Source organism: Rhododendron vialii, chromosome 11a (genome assembly GCF_030253575.1).
Source record: "Rhododendron vialii isolate Sample 1 chromosome 11a, ASM3025357v1".
Lineage (NCBI taxonomy): Eukaryota > Viridiplantae > Streptophyta > Magnoliopsida > Ericales > Ericaceae > Rhododendron > Rhododendron vialii.
This window is the reverse complement of record NC_080567.1, coordinates 36,922,044-36,946,971: the sequence shown is the minus strand read 5'-3', so window position 1 is coordinate 36,946,971 and position 24,928 is coordinate 36,922,044. Positions and strand designations below refer to the sequence as shown.

At 37.1% G+C, this 24,928-nt stretch overlaps 2 protein-coding genes and 1 non-coding gene across 3 annotated transcripts; 1 reads left to right on the top strand and 2 right to left on the bottom strand.

Annotated features, from left to right (window-relative positions):
• Window positions 1–8,017: 8,017 nt before the first annotated feature.
• On the top strand, window positions 8,018–17,638 carry LOC131307930 (probable LRR receptor-like serine/threonine-protein kinase At2g16250). Its single transcript, XM_058334679.1, has 4 exons — window positions 8,018–10,316; window positions 14,157–14,285; window positions 15,541–15,563; window positions 16,567–17,638. The coding sequence occupies exons 1-4, from the start codon at window positions 8,371–8,373 to the stop codon at window positions 17,181–17,183; spliced, it is 2,715 nt and encodes a 904-aa protein (XP_058190662.1). The 5' UTR covers window positions 8,018–8,370; the 3' UTR covers window positions 17,184–17,638.
• Window positions 17,639–17,936: 298 nt separating this feature from the next.
• TRNAQ-CUG (transfer RNA glutamine (anticodon CUG)) lies at window positions 17,937–18,008 on the bottom strand. Its single transcript has one exon. It is a non-coding gene; the product is annotated as a tRNA-Gln (tRNA).
• A 468-nt stretch (window positions 18,009–18,476) lies between these two features.
• On the bottom strand, window positions 18,477–23,958 carry LOC131307929 (AP-3 complex subunit sigma). Its single transcript, XM_058334678.1, has 8 exons — window positions 23,701–23,958; window positions 23,484–23,526; window positions 22,907–22,968; window positions 22,065–22,161; window positions 20,702–20,772; window positions 19,773–19,864; window positions 19,553–19,634; window positions 18,477–19,114 (listed from the first exon to the last, which is right to left on the bottom strand). The coding sequence occupies exons 1-7, from the start codon at window positions 23,767–23,769 to the stop codon at window positions 19,568–19,570; spliced, it is 501 nt and encodes a 166-aa protein (XP_058190661.1). The 5' UTR covers window positions 23,770–23,958; the 3' UTR covers window positions 18,477–19,114; window positions 19,553–19,567.
• Window positions 23,959–24,928: the final 970 nt, after the last annotated feature.

The window sequence follows — 24,928 nt, the reverse complement described above, 5'->3', positions numbered from 1 at the left end:
AGTAGATAGGGTAATCATGGATGTAAAGACATATTTGACAGTGCCATCAACAATACTTGGAATCTTTATTTTTCACCTTTGTGGGTAGCTAGCTTGCTCGTGATTGCATCTTGAATTTTTTACTAGACTTTTTTGGATATAAAATTATTATTAAACGTAAAAGAAAGGGAAAATGTTTTTTTTTTTTAAATTATTATTTTCTCTTCTTTTAGCTTTGTGGATGAGTACTATTCAAACATGCTGAGGAAATATGCTTGAGATATATAGCAGATCTCAACCCCATGCATTGTCCATTACGCAGCTAGCTAGCTAAAGTGATTTTTAATTATTTTTTTCCCCATTTCCGGGATTACATAACTTATTAATACGTTTGGAAGACCAATTTTTAGGAGGTATATAAAGTATTGACTACGACATTGACATATGGTGTGCAAGAACCAGACAAATTTAATCCACGCAAGTAATACTCCAACAAACAAAAACACGACATAATCGCACGACATAAGAGAACACAACATATGCGTGATTCGTTAGAGTAGTTAAGTCAATCGGTGGTAGTCCAGGAAGAACAATTAATCCACCTTCTGTAATGAAGATTATAACGCTAGCTAGCTCGCTCTCACACAACTGTCAATCCATATCGATCTTATTATTGATTTCAGTATGAAAATATCCTACTCGAACATACATTATACATCCTTAAAAATTTACGATCGAGACCTCTGTGTAAATCTGGTTGTGATATACTGGCTTTGTTTGGTTTAAGTCTTAGAAAGTTATTTTTGAGAGTTGAGTGGTAATGAGTGGAAAAAGATAGAGAGAAATTTATTGAAAATTGTGCCGAGAGTTAAAAGACTATCTCTCTTATTTTCAATTTCAAATATCAGCCTTCCGCCTCCATAAGAGGCAATCTTCGATCGGTAACACAAGAAACTTTCTGCCCTGATGATGAACACATGCACATTTCTCCTGACCAAAAAAGCACCTGTTTTTTTTTTTTTTTGACAATTAGGCCAAATATAATTAAGCACTTTTATTTTTAAGATGCTAAAGAAGCCTCTCCTTTTTTCTTTTTTCCCAGTCAGCTTTTACGATCAGAGCATGTTGTGAACACTCAAGAAAGTGAAAGAATATGCAAAGGAAGTGCGCGGCATATGGGGGTAGTATCTGCCTATGCGAGAAATTTTTCAGTGCAGGGTGGGGTAGCACGTGATGTCCGCTCGGCACATTTGAGCCATTCGATAAGATTTTGGACGGCTCAGATTTAGAGAGAGAAAAAGAGAGAGAAAGAGGAAGGGTGAGAGGAGAGAAAAAGTTTTAATCTGAGTCGTCCAAAAGTGCATCAGATGGTTCGGGAGTGTCGAATGGACACCACGTGTGATATACCCGCTTTACACTTTCCTACATATGCATTGCATTTGTATATAGTAATATATAAGCGGATACTGATAGAACCAAAGCAAGTGGGTGGTACACCTGACCACTATGTGGTGGTTGACTGACCTAATCATTGTTTCATTAGGGAATAAATCAAAGTCCAGGTTGGTTGGATCGATCAGTGCCCATCCATGCCATATTTATCAACGCTTTCCAATTTCTGCATGCCACGTAATTCGCAATACTTTTTCGTTATAATCAAATATTCAGGTTAATTTATGCGCACCTTAACTAATTTGAAGAGACTAATTCTATTGTCCACATGTGGAGACACTATTCACTAAAACTGTGGGCGATCATAGATAGTGTTTGACTTCCCTGCAGGTCCCTCTCCCCCATCTCATCTTGATCTTCAGAGGTATAATATTGAACCAACCTATTACAAAATTTTACCCCATAATTTTAATAGGTCAGTTAAAAAAAGTGACGCACTTTGACTAATTGTTAGGAGATCAATCCCACCGCTCACTTATGCCGAGGGGAAAAAAAACCTTGTATGGACACAGTGGTAGACACAAAGAGGTGCCCTGCACAAATCCGAATTTTTTTCATTAATTATCCTTGGTTTTTTTTTTTCTGGTTAATTTAGATAAGTTCTACAGAATTGACCCCTCCAACATCCTTGACTGAAAATGATTCTTAAAATTTATATCTATTTGTGTAAAAAACTCCCTTCTAAGATCTAGAAAGTAGAACTATATATTTAAGGAAGATACTGCTATTGTTTATGTAGAAATACATTTGGATTAAGCCCCCTCTGACAACAAATTTTGATCTGCCTGGATTGATCCCAAAGAGTTTATACTCCATTTAAGAAGTTTTAAACCCGAAACTTAAGATGGAGCAAATTCCTATGTCTCGGGTCCTGGCCACCAAGATTAACCCTCTATGCCTTATGGTATATAGTTGATTGTCTCGTCTTTTTGAGAACTATTTGACTCCAAAAATGGCCAAACTGGCCAGTGGGGGGATAAAGAAAAAAAGGTATAACAAACGAAAGGGGCCTGTACTCTAGTTGAGAACATTTCAGTACTGTTTTTGCAAATAGAATTGCCTTTTTCTTAATAAACACAAGTTGCAAGCTCTTGTTCATATTCTATTAATTGGTTGGTTAAATCGGTCATTTGAGTATACGACAACAGTGATGGTTACGGCACAATCCAGACGGGCCGCCTGCATGCCCCCCACAGAAACAATTTCTTTTGTTTTGGTTTTATATTGTCTCAAATCAGAATACTCCATATATGGACCATGCCACCATGGCATACCAGATATCTCTCTCTCTCTCTCTCTCTCTCTCTCTCTCTCTCTCTCTCTCTCTCTCTCTCTCTCTCTCTCTCTCTCTCTCTCTATATATATATATATATATATATATATATTTGTACTACACATATCGTTAATTTTGGTAGGAACTTTGTAGTTCAAATATAGCTTGGTTTTAAAGAATGCATCGATGGTACTCCATTAGCATTGTACTACAAGTACCGCATAGTTTATGATCATGACTGCTTCGGATGCAAACCAAAGTGCATGTACAGAGTCAAATACAGATGTGTCCAGAATCCACGTGTATCAAACGGTTTCGAATTCATTCAAGTCCGAAAAACTTAAATCAAACATTTGTATAAGGTATACTAGCGTCTTGTCTTGCATGTTCGATGCATGGGGATGAAAAAAAACATCAGTGAGAATTCTTTTTCCTGTTGTCCTATACATCAGTGGATCAGCACGTTTGGATCTTGGAATTTACTCCGTTTTCTTGCAAATAATTAAAAAAATTCCACAACAATATATAAAAAACTAAAGAAATGAAGAAAAGATATAGGTTTCAAGGAGTATTTGTTATTTTATTGGTTGAACTTAGTTTTCTTTTCAAGCAAAGTAAGGCATATATTTTATGTTTCGTAAAAATTGTAGAATAATGAATATAAAGAGTAAAAAAAATTAAAAAATTCGAAGTAGGAGATTGAGAAAGTTAAGTAGAAGCTTCATTTTATTTTAGGTAACTACATTCTTACAGTATACAGTAGTATAGAACGGATAGATCGATAAAGGAGCGACATAAAATTTTGTATATAGATGTGTAGATAGATAAAAGTTGTACATAATGTACGCTGACAACGGTGGTTTTGAGTGTAAATTCGTTACCGATTCCTTATTTACATAGAGCTTGTTTATAGCAGAGAATACTATATATCACATCTATCTTTAAATTAAACAATCAAATTATTAAGGACAGAAAATGAAACTTTTACTCTAAATATTAACTTTTCTAGGCACCATCTCAAAATTAATTTTCTTATATATACTAATTTCGACACATTTATATTTAACTTCATTTCCATATATATATATATATATATACCTCGATCTCTTTGCCATTTTTTCTCCACAAAAACTTTGATCCGTACCTCTATTGGTTACCACCTCACTGTGCTGCATTGAAACTACAAAATAATGTGCAATGATGCCTCATAATAATATTAATTGCTTCTTATTTATCATTTGTTGTTCATACTGAATTGCATTGATGCCCCCCATTAACTACACTGTCATCTCTCTTTCAATAAGATCGTTCTAGTTAGCTAGCGTAGAGATATGTAGGAAACTAATGAATGTACAATAGGAGGTATTTGGTGTAAGACTATGGGCCATATGATTATATATGGTATTAGTGTGACCACAACAAGAGAGAGTGCATGTTATAAGTCTGTCACCTTCTCTCCTTTTATTTTGGTATCTCAAGGTGTCCGGGCCAATTTACGTACACACACCTTGATTTATCATTAGCGGATCATCTCATTGTCCACTAGTTGATCAAGGGCTATATAAAGATGACGAGTAGCCGCATATGGACTAACCTCTATGTGGCCGTATTTAGATCACATAAAGGGAAACGATAATGCTGAAACTATTTTTGTTTATGCCAAAATTAGAGTGCCTAAAAGCCTTGTACCTTGTGTAATGTACAATGTTTTTATGTGCACTACAGTTTTGGTATCAACAAAAATAGTTTTGGCCGCATTAGCAACGACAGTGACTGCAACACCCTTAAAGTATTCTAAAACTAAATGTAGTTGAGAGTGTAAATTTAGCCTTGGTGTAGAACGTGTTTACGAGAAATCGCTTTTGCTTATTTTGAGATTCTATCTTTTTAGAATCAGCTTTGAGCTTTACCAAAAATTCTAGATAACAGATCCTCGGATTCTAATAGATTTTGTAAAGCTAAAAAAAAAATGAAATTCTAAAAATCCTAAAGCTAGCTTGGGTCGCTTCATATGTTGGTGTGAATGATGTGATCAAAAAATACATCACTAAGTACGATGTTACAATTAGGATGTTCAGTTGTCCACCTATTCTAAGTTGTGGAGCCGCCGCCGCCGCCTATGGTTGAATACCGCCCTTTTTATTGGGGATCCAACTCAAGTCGAGCATATACGATAACAATCAAAAGCCTAACCCAGACAAAATTTAGTACCTAGGCAAATTATAAATTGGAATGTTACATAAGTTCCGGCATTGACAAAAAAATGTCCGGTTCAAACTATAATCACTACTGACCGTGCGGAATGAGTTATGGAGCTCTAAATTTGAGCTAGATTGAATAAGCTCTGTGATGAGTCGATTCCCGGCGTTCTTGATCTCGCCAACGTACAAAGAGAAACTTAACATCGTGGCGGTGCCACCGTGCCAACCAACATCCATCCGATGCCTAAGTCAGATTTTTTTGTGAAATGAGGTACATTGAACTCAAGCGAATTTGGTTGCCAGAGTTGCGTACATGTCTCCGTTGCACGGGAAATGCATGGCTTTATAGGCGTAATTAGGAGGTTGATTCCTAGTTGGACAGTTTTGGAGGATCGTTGGGATGTGGATATGGATAAGGGTGGCACCCATTTTCCCCGGTAGCCTGAGCTCTCCTAAGATCTTCAGGAGTTTTGGGGGTATTGGAGTGTTCGGAGTTATAGAGAGAGATAAGGACCATGGCTTGTTCCTGTTGGGGACTCAAAATCTTGTGCACGACTTCTAATAAATTTTCTCTATTGTCAGGAACTCCCTTCATGCTTAGGAATTATCTCATTTGGAATGTATATCCTGAAACTTTGGTGTAATTGGGTTATGCCGAGCAGGCCATAGCCTGAGCTGACTAGGACCGTACTGAGCCGACTAGGCTCGTGGTTGGTTTTATACCTTTCACTTTGATGCAACTAGCCCATATATATGTGTAAGATTTTTTTTTTGTTTTTGGGTCAAACGGAAATTATATGTGTAAGATTTGTTGCTCATTCTGGATTGTTGATGTAAATTTTAGGGATTTCCTTCCCTATGTGGTGATAATGACTGATCGATCCAATGTTTCATGAAACAACCTCAAATATATTAACAAAAAAAAAAAACAAAGAATCAAATTGTAAACTGAAGGAAGAAATCAAAATTAATTATATCTCAATTTCTGAAATGCAACTTGATCACAAAACAACAAAGTCATGAAATATGAATTGAACACGTCCTCGGGCGAGAACTAGAAATGGAAATGAATTGTAACTTGAATTGAAACTCGAACACCAACGTATCTTCCTTATTTTCTGATGACTTCTTCTTTTTTTTTCAATAATTCGATGTCAAATATGACTTATGCACGTCAAAATTAATCTCAGGAATTTTGAAAATTACCTATGTAAAAACCTCTAGTGAGCCTAAGAGGTTTTTTTTTTTTTTTTTTTTTTGTGCATTGGAAATTGAAACTACATCTTTGCAAATTAAGGTAGGTTTTAACTTACTATTGTGTTCTCACTCGACAACCAACCGAGAGGGCTAGAGCTGTATACGAACGTATATTATAACCTTCTTCATTAAATCGTTTAGGGAAATTTATTAGTAATGACTTATTTTCAATATCTTCATGGCAAGGAAATGTCAAAGAAGGGCTCTTTTGTAACTTTCATTAAACCGTCGGGAGCCATAAGTATCGAACTAGTAGATTCTCACAAGATTAAGAAGAAAAAAATAAAAAAATCTAAAATAGAATTAAGAAAATTGGTTCAGACGCAGATGTCAACATGTGTGACGTGCGTGAATGGATTCCATGAATATCATACGTACTGAAAGTCACGTGCATCGAACGATTCGAAATGCGTTAAGCAGTTTCATACGTGTCTACAAAACTACTACCAAATCAAAATCACTATTTAACTACTACCAAATCAAAATCACTATTTAAATGGCTAAAATATTTCATGAATCTTCAATCATATCTGTTCCCTTCTCCTGTCCATATCTGTAGATCTAGACATTAGGAATTTAGAAAGAAAAAAGAGAGTATATTTGGGATTATTATATTAGCAGGAGTGGTTTGAAGCTTAGCTGGAGCATGCGGGACTATGGGAATCGGAGGTCAACCCCACCGAACCGGTCAAAGCAACCGGTTCCTCACATTGAAGAGCCTTAAAAGCAGTGCTTTTTTAAAAAAAAAAAATTTGGTCACACAAATAAATACTCCTTTGGGTCACACAAATAAATACTCCTATAGTATTAGATTTTTCTCTTTTTTTTTGATAAGCCCTTTGGTATTAGATAGATTATTTTTACAATCTACATATCTATCTTAAGTATTGTCTGGCTAACCATCTGCAGGGGATTTTACCGCGCCTATGTCGGAACAAAGCTGAGGTCTTATCGCGTGCAATAGGATACGAAAGAATATGTCTAATTGAATCGAGTAGCTATAAAAACTTAAAAACCGAAGTATTAAAACGAGAAACATTGACAGTGTTCGCTTTTGGGTCTCTAATACGAGTCTCTACTAAATTATTTCTACAATTATTTTTCTCTTTTATCTATCTATCTATCTTCACTCTTACTTAAAAAACCTCCCTCAAAACCCAAACCAAATTAATTTTTGAAGAAGACAGTTAGCATTACTTGTCTTTTACTTATTTGGTCCTAGTTTTCCGTCATAATTTTAATCTTGACGAGAGGAATCAAACAAGTATAAACATAAATCGGAGTTGAAAAAAAGTTCATATAAAACGATATTAAAGATTCAAAAGACATTTTGCTTTATCTTTTTCAAACATTTTTCGTGCATGACTATAATTTAATACTTTCTCGATTCCTCTTGTTTTGACCCGAATTTAGTAAAAGATTAAACAAAAACAACTAGAAAACAAAAAAAAAAAAAAATTGAGCTTGCTTAAAAGGGGTCTTGCTCATTTAGCAACCAATTGGTGGCGAAAATAGTACTAGGTTATTTTGTCAATTTCCGGCAAAAGTAGAGGCAAAAACAAAAGAAGAGAATCCGGCTTAACTTTTGTTTATTCACGAAAAGTCGGCTTGCAACTGCTAGAAGCTTTTCGTTTTCGTCTCTGCCCTTTTTTCCTCGGAGCAAGTGGAGTTAGCTGTTTTTGTTATTAGAGAGAGAGCGACAGATAAGAGTAATTTTCTTGACCAATCTCTCCTCTTCTTTCCCTTCTCTCTCTCTCTCTCTCTACATAGATACCTACTGTATTCATCTCTTCTCTCTCTCTCTCTCTCTCTCTCTCTCTCTAAAACTACTCATTTGACCAATTTTTTACTACTACTACTACTATTTGTCCCCTCCCCACTTCTCTCTCTTTCGTCAACCGAAGAAACTGAAACAAGTCGTAGACCCTCAGCACTAAATCTGCCAGAAGAGAAGAAGCACAGAGATTGAAGAAAACCCAATTAATGCCTTCTTTCTTCTTTAAGGTAAGAGCTGTATCCACAGTTTTAGAGAAAGAAAGAGAAACCCGTATCCCTGTGTCCAACTCAACCCCCCCTTTTTCTTTCAATGCACAATTACTGTTTCACCCATACCAGAGCAACATGCCATGTATGACTGACTGAGCACATCAAGATGCAAACTTTACTAACAAGATTATTGAGGCATTGTTTTATTTCTCCAAATTAGTCATGGTAGATCGAAGAAGCCTAGCTGTTGCCTTATGCAATCTGTTCCTGCTGTTTCACTGCACATTCCAACAATCATCCCAACCATTGAGTTCTTTTGCCGAGAAAATCACTTTGCTCCAACTCAGATCAACGTTAGGGTTAAGAAGCAGAGATTGGCCCATAAAAGGTGACCCTTGTTTAAAGTGGGTCGGTATCCAATGCCAGAATGGTTCAGTTATTGGGATCAATATTTCTGGGTTTAAGAGAACCAGAATTGGTAGTCAAAACCCCCAATTTTCAGTTGATGCCCTGGCCAATTTGACCCTGTTGGAGTCATTTAATGCTTCTAGGTTCTTGCTCCCCGGTTCAATTCCTGACTGGTTTGGCAACGAGTTAACCGCTCTCCAAGTTCTTGATCTTCGGTTTTGTTCTATTTCTGGTGCTATTCCGTTTAGTCTCGGTAATTTGAGTAATGTTGGTAGTCTGTTTTTAGCTGGTAATGATCTTACTGGGGTAGTTCCAGCTAGTTTGGGTCAGTTGTCGCGCCTTTCGGTTCTTGATCTGTCTAGGAATTCGCTTATCGGATCTATTCCACCGTCTTTTGCCTCTCTTGGGAATCTCACTTCGCTCGACATGTCTTCGAATTTCTTGTCCGGGATAGTTCCTGCGGACTTTGGGGCTCTTTCCAAGCTCCAGTTCTTGAATCTGTCCAATAATAGTCTTTCTTCTTCGATACCCGCTCAACTTGGTAACCTTTCTAGTTTGGTTGACCTTGATCTCAGCTTGAATGCTTTTTCTGGGTCGGTTCCGCCGGACTTGGGAGGTTTAGGGAATTTGCAGAAGATGGTTTTTGGGTACAATTTGCTTGCTGGTTCTTTGCCAGGTAACTTGTTTCCTAATCTGACTCAGTTGCAGTTTATAGTTCTAAATAATAACAGTTTCACCGGTGATCTTCCTGATGTATTGTGGTCGATACCTGCGTTGCTTTACCTTGATGCCTCCAACAATAACTTCTCTGGGATGCTGCCCAACACAAGCGGGGGTTTTGGTGTCAATGCTACAGTATTGAACCTTTCTCACAATATGTTTTACGGAGATCTCGCACCTGTAATTAGTAGGTTCAGTTTTATTGACATTACCAGTAACTATTTCGAAGGCAGGGTTCCAAACTATATTGGTAGTAATGCATCCCTTGATGGGAATTGCCTCACAAACTTGTCAAGCCAGAGGAATGGCACTGAATGTGCATCATTTTATTCTGATAGAGGCCTTGTATTTGATAATTTCGGTCTCCCAAATGGCACTCAGCCCCCTCCATCTGTATCAGCTAAGAAAAGTCACAGATATTGGATCATATTGGCAGGAGTCTTGGGTGGTGTACTGTTTATTGCACTTTTGGTAGGTTTGGTAGTACTGATTGTATACTGCCACAACAGAGGTGCAAGGAACCAGAGAGGGACGACTGGTGTGGTGGCTGTTCCTGCTGGCGGAAGTCCACAACCTCCTGGATTGGCTTTAAACTTTTCAAGTCTTGGCGATGGATTTACATATCAGCAGCTTCTCTTGGCAACAGACAATTTCAATGATGTTAACCTCATCAAACATGGCCATTCAGGTGATCTCTTTCGAGGAATTCTGGACGGTGGGGTCCCTGTAGTCATCAAAAAGGTTGACTTGCAAGCAGTCAAGAAGGAAACATACATGTCAGAGTTAGACTTTTTCAGTAAGGTTTCTCATGCCAGATTGGTTCCGCTCCTCGGACATTGCCTGGAGAACGAGAATGAGAAGTTTCTGGTTTACAAATACATGCCAAATGGGGATTTGTCAAGTTCTTTGTACAGGAAAACAAGTTCAGAGGATGAAAGTTTGCAGTCTCTGGATTGGATAACAAGGTTGAAAATTGCAACAGGAGCTGCTGAGGGTCTGTCTTATCTACATCATGAGTGTTCGCCACCCCATGTCCACAGGTATTACATGACTTGCCTGCGTTACACTCCTTGCCCTTCTTATTACTGCCACGTTGTGAGCTTATTCCAACGTGTGGTGGCTAGCCTGTTGTTCTGGTGTAATGCTGGGACTATGCTTAGGATGCACCCGCTTGTATTTTCTGTCACCAAGAGTTTTTCTATAAGTCACCTAACCATTCTTCTCTTTTTGGGGGGTTGAATTAATTGGTAATTTTTATTTCAGAATTTCGTACTGTCAAAATCCATGATACTCATTTGGCACGGGTATCCCGTGCTAGACACATTGTCAGCATCTCTACTGTTAATCTTGACTGTGCACATTTCTTCTTGAAGTGTATTGGACGTATTGTCACATTGGTTCTAGGTATAAAATTTTTTGGGACTAGGCTATTTGTCCAACGCTATGATGTTACACGGACTTGTGTACGCTTGTTGGTGTATGTGTCTTAGTGTAAGATCTGTCTAAATCCCATGTCCATAACGCCAAGATATGACTAGATGCCATACTTCCTAAATACTTAAAATTGTTTTTCTGGTTATAATGGTACTTACAAACTGACGTAGAACATCATTTGATGCATAAGACTATGAATAGTTATCTAGTAAACTTAATTTCTTGGACATACTTCAGGTTATAATGGTTACTCGTATGTCTCTCTGTATCTCATGTTTGTCAAATAACTCTAGGACTACATAGTCCCTCCGTTAGGCTTTATCCTATCCATGACCAAGTATGTAGATCACTGGATGACCTCATCCAGTGCCAAATGCTTAATCCAGACACAATTTGTCACATGTTTTAATAATCCCACTTTATTTCTTCCCACAACCACTACAACATGTAGGATAAGATACATGTATTTATTAGGAGAGTAGCAGGTCATGGCGTTCAGAACCTCTTTTATTTTCTTCCAATTCTCTGTATAGTACCATTAATCATGCCAACTAAAGTTGAAGAAAGGGAAAAACTGGAAATTCATGAGGCGGAAAACTGTGCTGGGGTTTTGATGCATTCTACTAAAGATGTTCAAGAGCATAGTTGTTTTATATCCCTCTGTTCCTTATGTTGGTCCCTTTTGGGTGTTCCAACTTTTTAAAGGAGACAAGTAATGATTGAACTTAAATTCAAATTTAATGGTATGATTTTCATCATCGCCCCTATATTTAATCTACTTTTGCAACACTTGTAGTCTCTTGTCACATATAATGGATACTTTCGTTAATTATCAAATTTATAATTTCCCAAAATGCTATAAATGACTAACAAACGGAGGGAGTACTAAAGATGTTGGCCTTCTATAGGATAATTCAAGACACTGTTAGAGAGAAAGTTGATTTAAAATGAAGGAAATGAATGTCCAGAACAAATGGAAAGAGAGACAAGTGAAAGGCTCAAGGACATTTGTGACACTTCTTGAGAAAATCATAACCAGATTGCAGTTTTTGGAAGGAAAAAAAAATTACATGATGTTTCACCTTAACATACATAACTCAAGAGATTTGGTCTTTTTGTCTCGTAGCTTTAAATGGAATCTAGATACACCACAGACAAAAAAACGGGGGTATTTAAATCTTTTCATTGTTCTGTCTTCATAACTTTTTTAAGTACATTATTTTCAATAAGACTTTGCAAGATAGAATTTAAAATAATATTTTTTGCGGAATGGTAGAGATAGCGCCGATAGAAGATAAGATGAGAGAAAATAGATTAAGGTGGTATGGAGATCTCTATCGTAGATTGGCTGATGTAGCAGTTAAGAGGAGCAACATGGTTACGGTAGATGGCAGCACTAAGGAGAGGGGTAGACCAAAATTAACTTTAGAGGCGGTAGTTCAAAAGGATCTAGGCTTTTTTTTTTTCCCACTGAACATGATATGCCTTTGTCAAAGCTCAATGGAGAAAATGGATTTATATAGCCAACCCCAAATTATTGTGACTTTAAGGCTCGATCTGGTGATTTTCAATAAGATTCTTAACCGCTTTTGTAGACATCTTCAACAATCCAAGAGACATTGTTTATCCTGACTGTCAATGCCTGTGTTACTTGGATTCTTTATGCATGTCAAACATTTCCTCTATGTAGCAATTATCTAATCCCTAATCTAAGAGATCAAGGCCTGGAGGAAGTATCAACATCACCAAACTTCTTGTTCATCTTAGGCTATGTGAGTTTTACATGTGCAAGTGATCATCAGGCGTGGCTGCTGTGCTGCATACACCCTATCTGAAATATCATGCGATATATCATAAACATTTTGGGATGGGAACTTAATAATCTTTGAGAATTAAACATGTCCCTCATTTTTTTCCTATAGAGGAATCATTTAATAACATGCTAGTTTTGGGAAGGCAACTGAAGAAATTTTAAGAAGCAGATGCGACCTTCCATATTTTCTTTTTGATTCGCAGTTGATTTATGGTATTAGATATAATATTGCTCATGCCAAGCATGATTGTTCTACTCTTTTGTAGTGTTTATGTAATATAGTAAGATGAAAATAAGGCAGAAATGTTGATGCCACCCATGTCAAGTACTTGCTTTAGAAATCAGGGAGTTGTAATAAGTTAGACATGTTTCAACACCTGTGGACAGCTTCAAATTACTTTTGGTCATTTTTGCAAAATGCCAAGGAAATAAGAGAAAAACGGATAAAAATATGCTTCGTTTTTTTTTCTCCTCAAATTTTCATTTCACAATCGCGTGCATGTGTGTGTGAGAGAGAGAATCTGAAGCTGTTAATCATCTGCAAAAGTCTAACAAAAATTTGTTTTTATTGACTCTGAATTTTGTGCATAGTTTCCCTGCTTTCCCCTACTACTCTACAGCTTCTCTTGTTTTTTTTTTTTTTGATGGGTAACTACCTACCTTGCAGCTTTTCTGTTGTTGAGACTACTTTTCTCGAAGTTCCTCAATAAGTTTTCCAAGCTAATTTGGATTTAGTGGAATCATTCGAAGACAAATATGGTAGTGGTTAGGAAAAGGACATTGAGAAGCTTTAGAAACTTATGTTGTGTGGAGCAAAGATTTAAATTTATGAGTTTTTTTTAGAAATATTAATATTCTTTTAATATTTTTTTTTGATCCGCATATATTCTTTTAATTAGCATTAGGCAATATTCAGTGGTTGTAATCCATTGAGGTGGAAACGGTAAATGATTCAAACAAGAAATGAAAGAAATTCTTCAAATTAAATCTTTTATCTTCAAATTTGAATCTTTGAAACTCATTCGAAACCATGGTACAATTTTGCTCTAAACTAATACGGAGATAATATGTGGGAATACAAATTTTGTTTTGTGCTTTTCCTTAGAAGTAAAAGCAGTGAATACAGTGGACCGAAATGAGAATTTCTTCACTAGGAAATCATGCATCAATAGCGAAACTTATAAGAGATAAGCTTGTTAAATTAGCAAGGAAAATGTAGAAAAGCATTTTTGATGGATGACTTTTTCTGATTGTTTGATTTATCAATGGAATATGCCTGTGATTTCAAGAGTATGTTGTTGTTTCCTAATAATGTGATCTTTATGGATCTAGCGCCATTTGTCCACCTTCTCGAACATGTCATAACCCATTGCCCTCGTGTGCTCATGTTCCGTCTGTGTTCCAAGTCACATACAAATGTGTGCTTCCACTTAATCATTTGACTCAGTGAGGGAGGTGTAATAAAAGTAGTAACTACATTTATCATCAAACCGTTCAGTTATGTCATTTTATTTCCTCTATTTGATTTCTAATGTATTTATCTTTGCAATTTGTGAACTCTTAAAATAGCTTGCTTTCAAGAATTTATGCCTTGTGGTGCATTTAATGACATGTATTTGTTTGCTCTTTGAAGAGATGTTCAAGCCAGCAGTATACTTCTGGATGATAAATTTGAAGTACGGCTAGGGAGCCTGAGTGAGGTTTGTGTTCAAGAAGGGGATGCTCATCAAAGCATGATTACCAGGCTGTTGCGGTTGCCAACGTAAGTATTCTATTCCTATATTTTCTTGTGAGAATTTACGAAACCGTAACCAACCCTCGAATTTTTCTATATTTCATGTCCGTTTGGTTTATTTTCTTCCAATTTAAGTATATAAATACTAGATAGCATAAAGAGATTAAAAAAAACATATAGACTCTTAAATTGCATGCTCTAAAGATGTTGTGACTACTTAAAGGACTTTGTCACTTCTATTACATTCTATATGTGATCATTAGTTTTCTTTTGTAGGTGCAAGTAGTTTAAAAGCCTAAATTTACTCGTGATATTTTACATTATGATGCTATATCTAGTAAAAAATGTAGTTAACTAAAAATGAGCATCCTAAAATAATGTCCACAAAGAGATAGGAAAAGGAAACAACTAAGTAAAGAGGCAGATTACATCATTCCTATTCCAGGTTTCTTGCTTCTTGGCTCTGGTACCGCTAAATTGCTTCTATATCATATGTGATTCTCATGCGTAGGCAAATATTATATCTCGTAATGATAATGGTTATCAGGAGATCAAATAATTTTATGTGCCAATGATTGAGGAGTCCAAGTAATGTAATTATATGTGCCAATGATTGATCAGTTGGAAGATTGCTCATTATGAAAATAGGCTGGTATCTAATTTTCGGAAAAAGCATAAGAGCTTGGTACTATTGAGAAAACAATTCATCCCTTAAGAATGTGAACTCCCGTGCATAGTTTGCATAGAGTGACAAATGTAAGAAACTTTGAAACTGGAAGATGAATGGTTCGTCGTTTGTGAAGTTCATAGACCAGGTGGCTGTGATTGTGAGCCTGTAAGTTTAGTAGGATGAGGTCAAGTGTGAAGTTTGAAGGACAACTAAAGGAGGAGAATGTGAAGTGCATCTTGTAACATAGGATGAGGACGTTTAAAAAATCAGTCCCACTTTTACTTATCTTGCTAGACGTGTTTTAGTAGTTTCGTGTTTTAGTAGTTTGTATTAACGTATTTTTGTTTCCACATAATTGAAACTCGTAATCTGATCAGACATGGTTTTGATGTTCCTTGGTTAATGTTAACAACCAATACACCAATTTGTCTGTATGTTGCTTTGGTGAATACATATGCTCTATTGAATATTTACTAGTTCAACATCTAGGCACCTTTTTACCAAAGATAAATAAATAATAGGAAGTTGCACTTATAAAAAATGGTCAATGCCATGTTGCAAGTTATATTGTTTATTCTGTGTTGTAATTAGTTTTCTCTTGGTTTTGTGCAGAACATCCGATCAAGGCACTTCAGGTACGTGCAATTTGGCATCTTTAATTTCACCCCATTTCCTTTTGGTTCTTGCTTGCTTATGTGTCTACCTATTTGAGTAGCAGTGAAGTGCTAGTTTTTGAGATCTACTCATGACAACTAAACGGCCAACTATTTTGCATGTGGCACACCTAGCAATTATCGTCACTTGAAACCTGAATAACATGTAACCCAGAGTTCTACATCATTGAATGTTCTTGCCACTGGTTTTCTACTTTTCTTGGATGTTGTTAAGGACTTCATGTCCATTTTTTTTTTTTGGCACACTTGTGGCGTTGGCCCTTGCCACTGGTGCTATATGAAAGTGACACTTGCTTTCTTATTACTATAATTATGCTGGTAACGGAAGGCCTTGGCCCAGTAGCGGGGCATTAGTATGGTTGCTCCATTGTGACCTGGCACCATGGGTTGAAACATGGGAACAACCTCTCCACACGCAGGGGAGAGTTGATGTGTGGGCTGCTCTCTTCTACTTGCTGTTTTGAAGTCAACTATTTCCAATTTTGACTTGACTATTTCCAAATTTCAACCATTTTCAAATTTGTATTTTCTACCAACTTTTGGTTGAGATTCCGGAGTCTTTCTCCGTTGTGGAGTATGTATTCTATAGCAATTCATGGATTTGAGAAAGTTATTTTGATCATTTTTTCTTGTGATATACCTTATTCTAGCTTTAAAATTATTCTCAGCCTCTAATTTTGTCACTCTGGTGAAGAAGTAAAATATTTTCCTCCTCCTACTGAGTTGTGTACTTGCTGCCTACATGTTCAGTTCCTCGTTTACTAAATACAATAGTCGAACTATGCTGATAAAAAACTAGATGCTTAAACTGTCATTATGTTGCGCTATTTGAAGCACCTGGCCGTCTTTTTTGGTTCGTCTCGTAAATGCAACGATCTTGATTAATTCTAGATGGTCATGTCATTTCCCGCATTGATTTCAAGTTTTCCTGTTGTTTCTCACTGCTTTGTTTGGAAATTTCCAGGTTTACCAACATCCAATTGTGCCTATGATGTTTACTGCTTTGGGAAGGTATTGCTAGAGCTGGTAACAGGTAAGCTGGGAATGAGCGCATCAAGTGAATCTGAGATGAAGGATTGGTTGGAATCCACATTGCCTTACATAAGTATATATGACAAAGAACTTGTGACAAACATTGTGGACCCGTCTCTGATAATTGATGAGGATTTACTAGAAGAAGTATGGGCAATGGCAATTGTTGCCAGATCATGCCTAAATCCCAAACCTACACGGCGGCCACTTATGAGATATATCCTAAAAGCTTTGGAAAACCCCTTGAAGGTAGTGCGGGAAGAACACTCAAGCTCTGCTAGGCTGAGAGCTACTTCCTCGAGAGGGTCTTGGAATGCTGCTCTGTTTGGTAGCTGGCGGCATAGCTTGTCTGATGCAGCTGCTGTTCCAGCGGCCTCTGGTAGCAAAGCTGAAGTTGGAGGTAGTTTCAAACAATCGGCAACTTCTGCTTCCCAGGGAAGTGGTCAAAATGGTTCGTCATCGACTAGGCGGCATTCTAATGAGATATTCCCCGAACCATCCAATGCGCAAGATTTAGAGAGACCAAATGAGGGTTTAAGGGGAGATTAGTTATTGTTGATTCTTTGTTAATAATACTACAGCAGGCTCCCCATTCGTGTGCCTTGCTTTTGTTGTTGCCCCAAATTGGGGCTGGGGTTTTTCTTGGCATTTTTTTTCTCACTTTGGTGTGTCCAAAGAATGCATAGAGCGCCATTAAAGGGAAATGGGTATCTAATTTTGAAGGCCTGATTGATTCCCTTGACCAGAAAAGTCAAATTGTTTATGAGAGAGAGAGAGAGAGAGAGAGAGAGAGAGAGAGAGAGAGAGAGAGAGGTGACATTGGTAGTTCTTGTTCTTTAATTTGTTTGAGGGCTTGTTTATGGTAGAAACAAGCTGCATTTTTTATATGTAATTTTGTTTACTGGTCTCTCATGGAATGTAAATTGTAACAACCCGGTCTTTGCCTTATTGGATGCGATTTTCCTTTAGAGTTAAAGGAATGCACAGGGAAAGTTATGCAATAATTCAGCTTATTCGTCTCAATTTCCTTTAGGTGCATAATCACCTAACAATCAGAGGGTTCAGTCAGTCTTTGATCTCGGGTTTGACTCTCGTTCACGCGGTACCTCTTCTTGTCTTGGGTACTTTAATTGAGACTCCGCGAGTAGACTTGGAATTGATCTCCATAAATAGATGGTCTATGAGATTATCCACCTTACAAAATAAAATAAAATAAAAAGGTACCCAATTGTACACGTGTACTACCTATACTTGCAATGCTCACTGAGAAGGATAAGAAAGTGAGGGAGTCATAAAAAGACAAGGTCCCACCGAGACTTGAACTCGGGTTACTAGATTCAGAGTCCAATGTCCTGACCACTAGACCATGGGACCCATTGATGAAGAAGAGTTCTTGGTTTTCCAAAAAATATTAACACAGTTGAGTCACTCCCATCATGATCCCTAATGATATTTTCAATGACAGCATTTTCTTTAGAACCATTCCTTATCAAAATCAAAACGATGAGCTCAACAAACAAGGACAAATATATTGGGGTAACGGCAACAGATTATTCGTTTATGTGGTCTCGTTGCATAGACTGTGTCAATGGATATGATATTCTATGTAACATGCACAATTTCATTAAATTTGTCACAGAAAGATGGATAACAAATACAGTTATGAATTTAAACTGTCCATTTTTTCCAATAATAAACCGAGAGAAGCGTATTACTTGGAAAGTTCGATTTATGATACGACAGCTATATCACTCGGGGCACATTTAAAACCTATGTACGGAGGCACGGGTCAATCTGAGAGCTTTTGAAGCACCATTGATAAACTTCACAACCATAGGACTGAAATATTCACAAAAACAGCAAACGGCAAGCCTTGCTCATAGCTTCAACAAGAGTTTAAGTCGGAGTCCCAATCGAAAAAAAAAGGGAAAAAAAAGGTCAAAGTTAAAAGAAATTCATCCCTATTCCAGGGAAATGACTGTCACCATTACATCTGGAAACCACCAAAGTTTGGAGAAGTGCATCTACAAAAAGGTTGAGATTTTCTTCATCCCCTTACACAAAAATATCAACCACACTATCACAAGGTATTCACCTAAAAAAGAGAAACTGTCACAAGACCAGAGCCAAGTTCACTCTCTTTCTTTAGTAACGTCGGACGTTGATCACTAGTTCAGGACAAAATAGATAAATCAACCGAAATCAAAGAGGGCCACCAATGCAACCCACAGAGGTTAGTTCCGAGTAAAGTTATGTCAGTTGGGTGATAACTCAGAAAAGGGTGCATAACTCTTTTCAGGAGTTTCAAAGTATAAAAAGCATTGTCCAAATTGTCATGATTTTAGGTACCAAAGTGCTAAGACCAACCATATTCCAGTTAAAGCTTCACACTGGATTTCAATGTTGGAAATCAAGTCCCTCTTGCTCCTTTTCATGCTCCTTCAACATGCTTCCTCATTTCACCGTCATCATCCATCGTCCTAAATCAGTGTTAATATCATAGACATCAACAAACAAACACATTTTAGACACTAATCCTACCCAATCAGTAAAAGGATCAATAAGCCAAGTGCTACTGTAGTCCATACAAAACCTATGATGAGCAAATATACAAGAGAAGCATAAAGGCATATGTAGTGAATCAAGGCAGAATGAACAGATTAAGAAACCAGATGACATCTATATTTTTGTCGCGTGCTTGTGTGCATCATCCATAATGTCAGGAGTTCATTTCTTTTAGAGGAGTTTCATTTCAGAGAGGTGGAAACTTCTCATGAATTTTAATGCTTTAAACAAGACGGAATCACATCACAATCTCCCTATCAAGGGCACCCAGAAGTACGAGGGATCAGGTGATTCACAAGTTCATAGTGTTGTCAAAATCGGAGAGAAAACCTTGTAGGTTAGTAAGAGCTTACTAGAAAAATCATATGCTATCGAGACTGCCAGCCAGAAATAGATTTGGGGACAAGCATTGTTGTATTTGAAGCTTTCTCCAATCTGCACAAAAACAGAAGCTGGTATCATCGACAGTTTTTATGGGCTAAACACACACATATGCATATATGTAGAGAGAGAGAGAGAGAGAGAGAGAGAGAGAGAGAGAGAGAGAGAGAGAGAGAGAGAGAGAGAGAATACTTCGATATTTCTTCAACAGCCTTCACAACTTCCGCAGAACTTGTCTCAAGAACTTGACCTCCCAGGATAATCTCATCTAAAATAGTATATACCTGCCAAATCAATCGCTGGACACCTGAATACTGAATGAAAGACATGAAATGCACAGGATAATACATACACACATTTGTCCTTGTAATGGATACATGCAGACATAAAACAAGAGAAAAAGTCTTGTTATGATTAAGAATAAAGAGAAGAAAATGGAAATTTTTAGTCAAAGGTGACCTATGCCGGGACAGCACAGTCAAGGTTAACAACTTGACAGACCTAACATGAAGTTGATAACTGCTAGATTACAATATCTGACGTAAGGGGAAAATTATGCCATCAAGAGAGCTCAAAAGGCATGAAATAGTAAAGTTGCACCTAGCTCAGACCAACAAATGGAACTCAAATGAGCTTAAAAGGCATGAAATAGCAAACAATGGAAGCAAAATTTTCCATGTTGAAGACGCCAACAGCCCTTTTCCACCATTGACTTCTGCTTATGCTATGGTTGGTTACTTCATCCTAACTCACGATTCACGAAACCAAGATGAAAATTCCAACCAACAATTTGAAAATCCACAATCTAGAGCTGTTTATTTATCTGAGAAATTGGCAGAACACTCATTTAAGTTCAATATTCAAACTTCCAAATGTTTACATGAGATGATGGATGCCAGAGGTTGGTCTCTTTGGAAATCCCAAGCAAAGCCAACAGTCACACTGATAGATTTGATGCCGTTGTTTGTTAAAACAAATCACACTGAGCTCATATAATACACTATTAACTGTCAAATCTCGTTCAGTTGCGACCCTGAATGATACTGTTCATTTGATCCATTCCAGTTTTCATAAAGATATGCACCTTGACATAAACTTGGATTAAAGAGTAAAGACTAAACCTTGTTAAAGTTGAAGACAATGTCGAGCTCACACACATTACTGAAGCACTTGTCCAATGTCTCCACGAAAACTGCAATCTCCAGAGAGTTTAAGTAAAGAAGATATCCAACTAGAAAAGCATGTGGTCTAAAAGTAAAATATGTGACATACACTATTCAATAGTTCTTCAGTTCTTTAAGGATATCCAGCAATTCAACCAAGATCAAATATTTTTGTATGTTACTTGGTGCTTTCAAGATGTAAATAAATTATAGGCACCAAGAAGAAAGCTGAGTACTGAGTAATTAGTAGATGATACCAAATTACTAATCCAGAACAAAATTGCATGGACCAGAGAAAAACAAGACTGAAAAAATTCATTACTAGAACTACCAAGTCTATAGAGGGGATTCTGATCATCCAACAGGGTCCACCCAAGAGTTAAAGACCATTCAACTGAAGATGATTTCATCAGGGGGTACAAACTAATCTACATGACTGCTAATGTTTCATGACCGATTAGGACCTTGCTCTTTTTCTCCTTAAAAATGTCACTATAGAATTCATGTATTCAGAATATGCGGTGCTTATGGAATGTGGGCATGGATAACAGAGAGATGAACAAACCAGTGCCTGTCCTAGCTAAAAATTGTTAACCATAAAATATTTTTTGATCCTCAAAGCTACAAAAACCACTCCTATGGTAACAATTAGCTATTGTGAAACTTTTCCTCCCTCACAGTGGCCTTCAAGACCTTTAGAACTTTACTCAAATCAATTTCAATAAGTTTTAATTGGATTTGGTCAAAATCAAAGGTTTGTGTTTGTCGAGTTTATGAAGATCAATGTTGAAGAACTAGTTTACATAAAAGGCTTGATTAGCAACAAAATAACAAGTTTAGTATCACCATTGTCTATTTCCTTATCTATTGATTTGCATTATTTTCCAAAAGACATAATTAATTTTTATTGTCTACGCCTCTGTTATCAGGACCGTACGATTCACGGTTCATATCATGTCACTCGATTCATTATACCAAGCTAAGCATCTTCCGTATTAGACCACTTCTCAATCCATCGCTTAAGACAATCCCTTTTAGTGATTTATGCCTAGTCATAAATGTATCTATTTACATATCCTAGAAATCATAATCAAATGGAGTGATTCACGATTCCAAAAATGACCATTTTGATTCTCAATTCGTTGCACGGTCTATCAGTCTATGCCATTTTGATGTTCAGTTGCTCAATATAACAGAGGTATATGATTTTTGCCTATTCCATTAAGGTTAGCTTTGCTGCATCTCATTTATGAGCCTACACCCTGGCCTCTAGAGAAACAACATTAGATCCAACTATTCAAAAATATAGATTCACTTGTACCTTGCATAAGATCTAGCATTGCTAGCTCATTTTCGGAGCTATCAAATATGAAGACAAAGTATAACGTGGCGTACGTCTTGTATACAAGCTGTGTATCCTGCAAGTAAGGGATAATATAGATGTGAATTTTCCTGCCTTTTAAAAAGGGAAACAATGGCAAGCATGTCATGTAACTTGGATGCCAAGGGGTCACGAATTTTATGTAACGACTTGCTAAGCATCAACACACATGCCACTCAAGATCATGGGGGTTTGGTTTGGAGTTTTTATCAGAATTTGACTTCTGAATGAACTGTCATTTACATTCAACAGATGAATTTGAGTTCTTGAATGAAAATTCATTTGCACTATCTCTACGTCAAGGTTTAGCCTCTTTTTTCCCACAGAAGATAATTGTAGACCTCAAAATTAGCTGAATGATGCGGATGATTGTGCAATGGTTGTGGGTATGCTGGCATTGTTCTCACTCAATTCTCAGGTCTGCGAAGACATAGAGGAATACTCGGCTTTATTGAAAAGGAAACGAGCCAACAAATGACATGATTATAACAAAAGATGCAAAATAATCTCAGTTTTGCAGAGAAGTAATTTCGATCAATCAATTGTATCCTTCCTAATCCAACAACATGTTCAGTAACTACGTTTTTTTGAATGCCTGTGTTCATCTTATTGAATGCCTGTGTTAGTTTAAAGCATAAATACCTTTTTTGTTTGACATCCATCTACCACATATTTGGTGAACCAGATCCCATTTACTCACTGGTACCAACCATGATGAGGTCTAATCAATGACCGCGAAAGAAATTTAACTAGAAAAAAGTCCAATGATGGAAACAACATACTGGTCCGCAAATTGAATCAGCCTGAATGAAGTTGCTCACGTTCTCAGCCCTATTGCATAGAACTGCATCACGAAAGATGAAATCACCCACTAATGAGATAACATATCCAACTCAAAAAATACTCGCAATTCCATGATAGATACTACAGTTATGAACATATGTGAACGATCCTCTCGTATTTGTGTATCTTATCTGACAAAAGAGGAACCACCGAACCGGAGACATGTTTTACGGTCTCCAAAGTCCGCTGTCTCTACTAAAGGATACTTTTTCGGTAGTATCTCGTACACTTGGGAATCTGAACATTATACTCTTTTTCTCGATCGATCTCTTGACACGATAGATCTTTTTAGATACATATGGGAGGGAATAGGGCATTTTGGTTTGTTCTTCTTTACCTATAAAGGAGGCATTCCCTTAATGCCTCGGTCTATAACATCAACAACTTATCAAAAAGCATATGAGAATAACACTGCTGCTTACAAACCAATATAAACACTAAATCCGTCGTAATTGAGCTTCGAAGAGCAAAACACGCAATATTATTTTGAAGTGATGAGAGAAAAGGCACTAAAACCTCCATAAATGCGCCGGATCAGCTCCTGTTGCTTCTCCACAGTCTAACCTTACAATTCAAAACCACAATCGGTCAACACCACAAATCCGATGAAGCATAGATAAACCTTTTAACTGTATAGTTGGGGAGAAATAGAAAGATCAGACCTAATTCCTTCATTTTTTGAACAAAAAAAATAACGAACCATTCTTGGATATAAGGAGGGGAAAGGAGTAACCTGATAATCGTAGAATTTGACGAGGCGAGGCTTGCCCTGATCGTTCATCACGATCACCCCACGTATCATGTTGCGGATTTGGATTCCTCGTTGAGATTGTCTTCGTTGAACAAGCTCGGACGCCTCGCCGACGACGGTTTTAGATTCCGAGAATTTTCTTCGCAGTTTCTCTTTGATGAACAAGTTTGGATGGAAAGAAAACTGGAAGGAAAAACTGAACTCTCTGTTTCAGCTAGAACTTAGTTGGACAGTCCTTTCTTTTAGGAGTAATTATGGAAAACCCCTTTCAAACATGGATCGGTATCACTTCGCTCCTTTTTTGCGGCCACAGGTAATTTTACGCAGCCAAACGTAATTCAATGCGGCCATGAGTAGTTTTTAGAGGCCATGGTTAATTTTATGCGGCCAGAGGTAATTCAATGCAGCCATGAATAATTTTTTGCGACCAGAGGTAATTTCTTGTGTTATGGCCATGAGAAATTCTTTCGGCCAGAGGTAATTTCTTGTGTTGTAGCCAGGAGTAATTCTTTGCGGCCAGAAGTAATTCTTTTCGGCCATAAGTAATTTTTTGCAACTATGATTGCGGCCATGGATGATTCTTTGCGGTCATAAGTAATTCGTTGCGGCTATGAGTAATTTTTTATAGCTAGAAGTAATTCTTTGCGGCATGGGGTAATACTTTGCAGTAGGGCTGTGCACGGTCCGAATCGGATCGGATTCCTATGAATTCAATTCTAATTCACGAGTCATGGTTTTTTGAAAATAAAATCCGTGTCCGGACTAAAAGTCTCACGGTTTGGTCCTGGCTCGGTCCCAATTTTGTCCGCATATTGTATCAATCAACAACCAAATACATGATTCTAATCGATCACTAACCCGATTTAGTTTGTGACCCGATTCAATTTTTTTTTTCGTGTAATTTAATTGTTCCCACTTTCTAGTCAACTAGCATGTGTTCCAGCAAACTACTTCATTCAATAAAAAAAGGGCGCCGCTATTCGCAGCCCTCTATTTACTCCCGTAGCCCACTAAATTTCGGTAAATGATTGTTGAAAATCATAAATAACATTTCGGTAAATTGCTGTTGAAAACAAAATTATATTTCGGTAACTATATGTCGAAAATATGTTCAACTTTTGGTAAACAACTGCCGAACATGCATTTTCGGTAAACATCTGTTGAAAAAAATATTATATTTCGATAATTGGACGCTGAAAATATATCTCAA

Coding starts and splice junctions, on each gene's coding strand:
- LOC131307930 (XM_058334679.1), top strand. CDS start 8,371: ATGGTAGATCGAAGAAGCCTAGCTGTTGCCTTATGCAATCTGTTCCTG. Junction 14,286..15,540: donor AGGCTGTTGCGGTTGCCAAC/GTAAGTATTCTA, acceptor GGTTTTGTGCAG/AACATCCGATCAAGGCACTT. Junction 15,564..16,566: donor ATCCGATCAAGGCACTTCAG/GTACGTGCAATT, acceptor GGAAATTTCCAG/GTTTACCAACATCCAATTGT.
- LOC131307929 (XM_058334678.1), bottom strand. CDS start 23,769: ATGATACGTGGGGTGATCGTGATGAACGATCAGGGCAAGCCTCGCCTC. Junction 23,527..23,700: donor TCAAATTCTACGATTATCAG/GTTACTCCTTTC, acceptor TTGTAAGGTTAG/ACTGTGGAGAAGCAACAGGA. Junction 22,969..23,483: donor GATCCGGCGCATTTATGGAG/GTTTTAGTGCCT, acceptor TTCGTGATGCAG/TTCTATGCAATAGGGCTGAG.